The 9,045-nt window shown below is 29.3% G+C and overlaps 1 protein-coding gene across 1 annotated transcript; it reads right to left on the bottom strand.

Annotated features, from left to right (window-relative positions):
* Nucleotides 1–1,664: 1,664 nt before the first annotated feature.
* On the bottom strand, nt 1,665–2,180 carry LOC112521757. The gene has a single exon (XM_025130752.1). It carries the CDS (start codon nt 2,178–2,180, stop codon nt 1,665–1,667), a length of 516 nt encoding a protein of 171 aa, XP_024986520.1.
* Nucleotides 2,181–9,045: the final 6,865 nt, after the last annotated feature.

The following is a 9,045-nucleotide window of genomic DNA, read 5'->3' as shown; positions in this document are numbered from 1 at the left end:
TTTTTCTAACCTTGAATATGTTATTTCTTTACTCATAATTTCTTTTGCATCATCAACCATTTGATACAACTTATCCATATTTCTTATGTATATCATATTCAGTTAATTTTATTAAGTTACATATATATGTTCACAGTTACTGAACATATATACAAATGAATTATATAGAGCTGTGAATAGATTGAAAATATGTGTATCTGAAGAGCGTATGTGATACTGTAATTCTCTAATATATATATATATATTAATAGAAATTCAATAATCATATTAAATCCAAGAAATAAAAAATATCAGATTCATCGGGTTGGGTTGAGTTCAAATAATAGTAATCTAATATCAACCCGATACCTACCATTTGAAAATTTTACAACTCGATTAGACATCAGGTTGCTCCGGATTAAGTTATTCCGCATTAGATTGGATTAAGTTATTCCGCATTAGATTGGATTGACCAGGTTAATTATTTTGGTCATGTTTTTGAACACCCCTACCCAACCAATCTATCTCAATTAAATTCATAAAAAATATGTTTTTTTTACAAATTCTATCATTATACATGTCTTATCAAATATTTTTAAAATAAATCCGATATTGAATATTTTTTAATTTAATCATATTATTAAATTTTAAATAATGGTTTTAGTACTTACACTTTATATCATTACACTTAGTTATATAATTTGTTTGATTCCTTATCATTTCATTTTTCTTTACATCCTTAATCCTTATCATATTGATATATATTAAAAAAAAAATTAAATCCTTATTATATTAACATATATCAACAAAAATACATTAAATATATATATATATATAGCCATTTTTCATTTCACAAGTGTATTATTGTAGACACAACCACCACCATCCTCTCAACATGTGACTATTACAATCGGATATGTCAACGGTAAGGTATTAACCATAAGAGTACCCATTACCTACAAAATCTATTTGGTAATCCATGGCATGTGATGACTCGTGGGAAGATGATTTATAGTTTGCAAATAGTATTTTGATGAAAATTATATTAACATCATCAGCCATTTACTAAACACTTACCGAGTAAGTGCTTACCAATAAAATTTAACACTATTATTTATGTACCGGGTAAGATTTTAGTCCATAAAAACAACAGTGTATGCAACAATTTACCCGATAAGCGCTTATCGTGGTAAGAGTCGTCGTCCTCACTTACCGGGTAATTTGTATATATATGATCATTTGGGTTACCATATACAAATACACATTATACAAATACACATTATACAAATAGAAAAATATGAATTTATGAACAAGTCATGTTGAAGATTCGTCTTAATTAAATTATGACCTAAAGAGGGAGGGTGTCAACTTTGATTTGCTATCTATGGATGCTTCTTCATTAAAGACAAAATGAAACTTGCAAATTCATGAACCACAACTACGATAATATAACATAATTTCCCTTCAACGAAAACGATCATAATACCTAGCTTTAAATCACGTACGACTTCATTTTCCTTAATTTTTGTACAAAGTCTCATAAAACAAAACAGTTATTTGGATAAAGAAAAAGCAAAAGACTCATCCCATATGTGTTCTTTCTGCAGATTTCATACGATATCTTAATTTACAGAACTATCAAAAACCCAGAATTAATTGTATAGATGGATGGCAAATGGATGATTCTAAAACCGACGTGAATCACTCTCATAACTACGATTCCGAGACAGCCTTGAATCTTTATCTTTAGCAACGAGCTTGTTGTCTGAACCATTCAGATTATCATTTCTAAAAGAAGAAACCCTATCTTCATCAATTCTTCCCATCCCAAGACTGCAACTCCTTGGCACCCTTTTCCTAGATGCAGCCACTAACTGTTGTTGCTGTTGCTGTTGCTGTTGGTGTTGTATCATGTACCGTTCCACGTCAGCCCTACCAATTTGAATACTGCTCGTGGAATTAGCCCTGATTAGGTCTACTCCCGATGGTTGGGTGTCGTTGGATACCATGGTGGTGGTGGTGCTGAAGCTCCGTGGAAGTGGCGGCTTATTAATGATCATCGTCGGCTGATTATACGTGGTGCTGAAGTTGGTGATGCCTTTGACGTAGAACTTTTTAGCTTTACCCAGTGCCCTTATCGGAGTCTTGAAGATCCAAATGATCATCACTGCCTTCTTTTGAGATGATGTTTTGCTTCTCATCGTCTTGTTTTTGCTTTTTGATGTATTATAACACCACATTTGTTACATTTATCGAAGAAAGGAAGCTATATATATATATATATATATATATATATATATATGTGCAAAACCAAGTTGATTGAAATATTCAAAATAGGAGAGGACAGTTGTTGAATGTGATTTGGTTGACATCTAGACCTGATCCAATCGAATTGGAAGCAAGTGGTGGCCATTTTAGATAAAGATGATTGATGATATATTAATGACTAAATTATGTTTTCCTTCCTCATGGTTGTTCAAAATTGCGGTTTTTATCCTTGTGAATTTGAAATTTGCAGTTTTCATCGTCATGGCGTGTAATTCATTGTTATTTTTGTTTCTAAGGTTAACTCAAGAATAAAATAGAAATGAACTATAAACTCTAAAGGCTAAAACAACAATAAATTTTAAATAACATGAAGAAAACTATAATTTTAAAATCAGAAGAACGATAATAGCAATTTTCAAGAAACTACAAGGACTAAAAACGTAATTTACTATATATTGATTCTTTAATCATATACATAAGCTAGGTCAAATGTGCACTTTATTTCTGGGTGTCTACTTCCTATCTTCAGATGGTCCCATTGTATTTATTTAGAGGTGGTCATGGTTGACATATAAATTTATGTAGAAATGATTTAATTCAATTAATTTTTAGATTTTGAATTTTGATAATCAGGTGTTTTTGGTAAATTAACTAATTAGTTTTTAGCTAAATTGATTCCGATACAATCAAAAGACGGGGGTAAGGGGGCCGCACCTCCTTGTAGGGTCCAAGGGGCAGCGCCCCTAGCAGGAGACCAAATTTTTTTCGTATGAAGGCAGTTGGTTAGTTACTAACAGAAGTTTTTGGATCTTTAACTGCTGAACCTTCGATAACTGTCTAGTCTTCTCTTATTTTCTGGATAGAACCTTTGTTTTTGGCTCGAATTGGAGGATTTAGAACATTCAAAACACACAATAACTTAATCTAATTTATATGGCTAAGAAATTAGATTGATCTTTCTTGAATTATCCTATATTCAGAATTTCGTGCAACCCAAGGCTATAGGGTCGAAATATCTGATTCGGAAAGTGATATACACATTCTATGCAAGAATCCAAGCAATTGTGATTTCTGGAAAACCATCATATTGTTCACCTACCAACCAGATTATATAATACTTAATAACAATTAAACAATAAATTTTAATAAAATATGTTGCGAGATGTATTGTTTTGATTTGCTTTTATTGTATAAAATTGTTGTAATTGATTTTATGGCGTCACGTGTTTGATAAACTAAGGTTATTAAAGAAAAAACAATTAAAATCGACCATTTAATAAATAGTTTTGTTACAACTACCGTACAATAAATTATTTCACCTCAAATATTTAAATTAAAATAATAGTAAATTGAAATACATTAAAAACATATTATTTTAGTTTTTTTTTTTTTTAACAATGTGGATGTCTAAGGTTACAGTTGGATTGCACACCTCAATTAATTACATGGGGTCCTGAAATTAACAATGTAATAAATTCTCCAATTACTTGGATAATGTAATAAGATAAATCTTAATTTTTAATGTTTAGTTTTATTCTTTGTTTCTATCGATATAATATGGTTTTATGTGATTTTGAGAAAACGATAATGTTATTATATTTGAATGAAATACAAATTTGGAGATAACATAAAAATTTGAAAAACAAATAAATCGGTATTAGTATCAAATTAACTATTTGATAGTTCTCGTTTTTTGGTATAATTTTCTTTAATTCAAATTAACTATTTGCTAGTAATTTATTTTTGGTTTAACAATACAATTTTTTATAAAGATAATAATTAAATATTCTGTTAGAACTCAATGATTATCTTAATTATATTTTAGATTTTGTGTATTTAAAATGTATGTTTATCAATGTATTAGATTATATTTATCTGCAGTTAGTTACATGAATTTAAAAATAGAGTTTTAATAAGTTGTAATTACGTAAAATTACTTGTAATCTTGAATTTTCAATAATATGCATCAATAAACATTACTTCATGCACAAAAATAGTTTTTATCAAATGTTTTATAATATAATATAGATAATTACTTAGCAAAAACATATATTGAAACCCCCTTGTTCTTGCATCTTTTTCTAAAATGTCATTCATTATCGATGAATTCAAAATTTTAAATAGATCAAGATCTTCGGTTTAAAAATACTACAAGAAATCAAATGAAATATATATACGTTCTTACAAATGTCTATCCATGTTATCATCGAGTACACGTTATATCTTTTGATAATGTCCGTTTAATTCAAGTCATCAATGAAATAAAACGTGGTTTTAGAACACTTTCTAAAATAATTATAGGTGTTCGAACTAACTTCTACATATCTCGACTCATATAATGGGCCGTGAGGTTCATAGTTAGATAAACACTCTAATCACCCTATAAAAACTTTTTTTTTTTATTAACCTGGATATCCAACCCGCTATGTGAGCGGTGAGCCTACTAATCCCAGGACGACCACCTGCTTTGCAGATAGCTCGGAGTCATCGCATTTGAACCTTCGTGGCCACAAGGGGATTTTTATTCCTCCTTGGATTTGAACCTGAGACCTCCTTGTACTTTTGACTTTTAGAACCAAGCTCAAACCAATCAGACACCACCCTTGTGGTTAAAGAAACTTGAAATGGTGACATCTAGGAAGCAACCCTAAGGTCTAACCAGCTTAGTTACACCAAAAGGTTAATTTTCATAAAACATTTTTAAAACATGCATGTCGTATAAAAAACTAATATGATGATTGTATAATCATTCCTAAACCTCTTGGAAGATGTTACATGATTATACTACTAAATGATGCTAGCGGAAAAAGTCAAACTTCCAATATCTGAATAGCAAATCGATAAGTCTGAACTATTCAAAGCAATACATCAACTAAGCTATTATAGCGAGAGTTTTTAAATTGAATGATAAGGACCGTTTAATAAACGTTTGTCTAATAAGTGCTTACCGGATAATTTTCTTTACCGAATGAACATGATAAGGGTTTAGAATATATCTTACCCGATTAGAATGGTAAAATGATGGAGAATCTTACCCGATAATAGTGGTGAAAGAATGGAGAGTCTTACCCAGTAAGTGAGAGTGACGACTCTTATCCGGGTAAATTTTTGCATACTATATCGTTTTGATGCACTACAATTTTACCCCAGAAAAATAAATTATAGTGTTGACTCCTATCGGTAAGTACTTGTCGGGTGAACATTTAAGTAACCGACCCATAAGTCTTCAAAAAACTAGTTTGTCTCATAAGACTTGGAATAATAGATAGGAGTTCAAGTCTGTAGCTAAATTAGACAAATTCAAATATGAATCTAATGAAGAACTGAAACAAATTATGAGATGATCAATCAATTAACGGAACAGTAAAAAAAAGCTGATGAGTGGCGTTGTGTTTAAATACAAGTCATTAACGTGTGAAATGATTCATGAGAAACTCAAGAATGATGATAGCAATGTATAACAAACTAAACAAACGAGTAAAAATGGAGCCACTATTGAATATTTTTCAATTTAATCAAATTATTAAATATATTTTTAGGTAATGGTTTTTAATACTTACAAAATGGACCCGGTATCGAATATTTTTCAATTTAATCAAATTATTAAATATATTTTTAGGTAATGGTTTTTAATACTTATAATTTATACTCTTACAATTAATTATTTAATCTGTCTGATGTCTTTTTTTTATTTTTTATTTTACACCTTTTTTATATTGATATGTATATATATCAACTCACTTAATCAAAAATATGTTTCTTTATCAACAAATTAGACAATAACAATGTCTCAATACTTTTAAAATGAGCTCAATATTGAATATTATTTAATTTGTTTTATATTCGTTACTTTTTCATTTTCATTTTTCACTTTACACCCTTACTGTTACTGTTATTGCTACTGCTACGAACATAACTATCCCCGTCCTTTCAATATATTAGTTTAATTAATTGATAACATCACAATATTATTTTATCTCTAATAATGTTATTTATTAATTTTGTAAATTAATAAATAATCAAAATAAAAATCTTGAAGGTCATTTTTAATTTGTTTTTAACCTTAAAATTTTGATTAAATTAATATTGTTTTAATAAAATAATAATTACGAAGATTTCTTTTTGTTTTTTTAATCTTAAAAATATAATAAAGTATTAAAAAATACGTATTTTAGTTATCCAACCTTATGGAAGTTTGACTCTATTCAGCAATACCTTAATTTTCATGAAAGATATTGGTTATTTGTATTTTATCCCTTTTTCCGATACTTGATGGTATTCATTTAACATTTAGGTTCGATTTTGCTCTCATTTACTTTTTTTTTTTTTTTTAATTAACTTGGATATCCAACCCGCTATGCGAGTCGACTAATCCCAGAACGATCACCTGTTTTATAGGTAGTCCGAAGTCACCGCATTTGAACCTCCGTGGATACAAGGGGATTTTTATTCCTGATTTGATTTGAACTTGGGACCTCCTGGTGCTTTTGACCTTTGGAGTCAAACTCAAACCAATCAGACACTACCCTTGTGGTTTTCTCATTTACTTTATTGAAACAAACAAAAGGTTATTGATATTCATTGGTTATTTCAGTGTTTTAATACTTATTTCTTTTACCTATAATCAGCTAATTTTCTTATTTACATCTCAACTTTAAGTCTTTTATTTTCTTATTTTTCGTTTATTGTTTTTGGAGCTAAGTGTTATGATTTATCTGTTTTTATGGACAAATAGATGGTTAACTTACAGTTTTTGACAAATCACTCATGCTAAAACATTGATGCAACATTTGGAGATGGTGGTTAGAGACTTGAAGATTAATGAGTTTCTTGAAGACAATTTTTGGAAGCTTCCTGAACATTTTTGAAAAATCCTTCATGGTTTACGGTTCGGAAAAGTTGTTTTAGGGTTGTTTTAGCCTTTTGTCCCGTTAATTGACTTTTGTTCTACTTTAAACTTAGTGTGCAATATTATAATATTGGCATTTTACCCTTCTCTAGCTTATTATAAATAAGAGGCGTGAGATTTGTGTTTTTGTGTGGAAAAATCCAATCAGATCTAATTTGATTGTGATTTATGTTTTGCTTTAATATAATTCTCGTAATTTCTTTAAATTTTGTCTTTACTTTCAAGTTTATGTTTTAATATAATTCTTCTAATTTCTTTAAATCTTGTCTTTACTTTCTTTACATTCCTTATACTTTACTTTCCGCTCTTTAATTTCAGTCATTTAAATTCATGTATTTACTTTTCTTCTAATTTATTTTCCGTAATGAGTAACTAAGTTTATTAACTTGGGTGTGAGACGAAAATGTAAGATTTTAAACCAAGGAAAGTGGATATTGTTTCGCAAGAACGATGTTCCACTATTTCATTTCAAATTTCAAAAAACCAATGACATTTCTTGACGAGTTAATCACTTTGAAAATTGTTATAATGACATGGTATTAGAGATAAGCCACTCGAATGCACGTCAATTTGAATTATATGAGAAATAGACTTTAGAGAATTGCTGACAAAGAGATTTATTATATGAGTTTTCAAATTGGTTAGTTCTTGATAAATTGGTCACTTATTGAAGTGTTAAAGTGAAGTAGACTCAGAGATGAGCCTTTAGAACAAATCAACCCGAATGATATGTGAATTTTCTCGAGAGAATGATTTTATACAAAGAGATTTCTTGTCCATATATTTTGAGAACTTCATTATGCACTACCACTGGTCTGATAGCGAACAGAGATGTGTGGTTGACTCTAAACATTAGTGCAAATGTTGAAAGTCCGAGAAAGATACCCTCAAAATAAATGATGAAACTAGTTATGGTCTACTGTCTGCTGTAGCATTGCTAGAACATTGGTCTGCTGAAATTGGTTTAAGTCTCACAAAAAAGTCTTACACCTTTGCTTGCTTTATTATTTTGTTATTTCAGTAGTGTTAACTCAAAACCAAAACAAAGCCTTCAAATTTGTCATCTAAAGTTAGTCTTTTAACTACCTATCCCTGTGGAATACGATACTTGATTCTTACTTTTTAATTACTTGAAGGCGAAAGTGCTGACATGTGTATACTTGTATGTGTTACCACTTGTATTGTAGAGATACAATATCTAGCCCCGACTAGTTATTCATGCTAGACGAGAGTAGATTTGAAGTAGATATGATTTCTCATGATTAGGTGGTTTATTTGTAGAACTTGAACTCATTGGAAGCATATAAGATGACATGACACAAACAACTTTGTGAATTAATAGAGGCATTGACTAGTTTCATGTGAATCTATGACTTGTTCAACTTGTATGGCGGGTGACAGATTATTTTAACCAAAATTTCTTATATTGCCCACTAACTTTATCATATTAATAATATAGATAACGTTATATCTTTCTCATCATATATTTATTGTGATCCTTGTTTTCAAAGTGCATTATTCAAATGTTGGTGTCTTGTTTTGGATATTTGAAGACACAAAGTATACATGTTTTTTGCATGACCCGATCTCACAAGCTTAATTTTTGGCCAACTGATATATACATCTATATCTATACTATATTATAAAGTATTTGGCTGAAACTCTTAAAAACTCTTAAACCCGTTCATCCCTATCCGATTTATCACATATCTGAATTTGTGTAACTAACTGCAGATAAACACAATCAAATACAGGATAAACATCTCATTTTAAATATAAAAAAATCTAAAATATAATTAGGATAATTATTGAGTTCTAACAGAATACTTAATTATTATCTTTATAAAATGTTATATTATTAAACAAAAAATAAATTATTTCATTATTAA

Source organism: Cynara cardunculus, assembly GCF_001531365.2.
Source record: "Cynara cardunculus var. scolymus isolate 2C chromosome LG 11, CcrdV1, whole genome shotgun sequence".
Lineage (NCBI taxonomy): Eukaryota > Viridiplantae > Streptophyta > Magnoliopsida > Asterales > Asteraceae > Cynara > Cynara cardunculus.
This window is presented reverse-complemented; position numbering and strand designations above follow the sequence as displayed.

Coding starts and splice junctions, on each gene's coding strand:
- LOC112521757 (XM_025130752.1), bottom strand. CDS start 2,180: ATGAGAAGCAAAACATCATCTCAAAAGAAGGCAGTGATGATCATTTGG.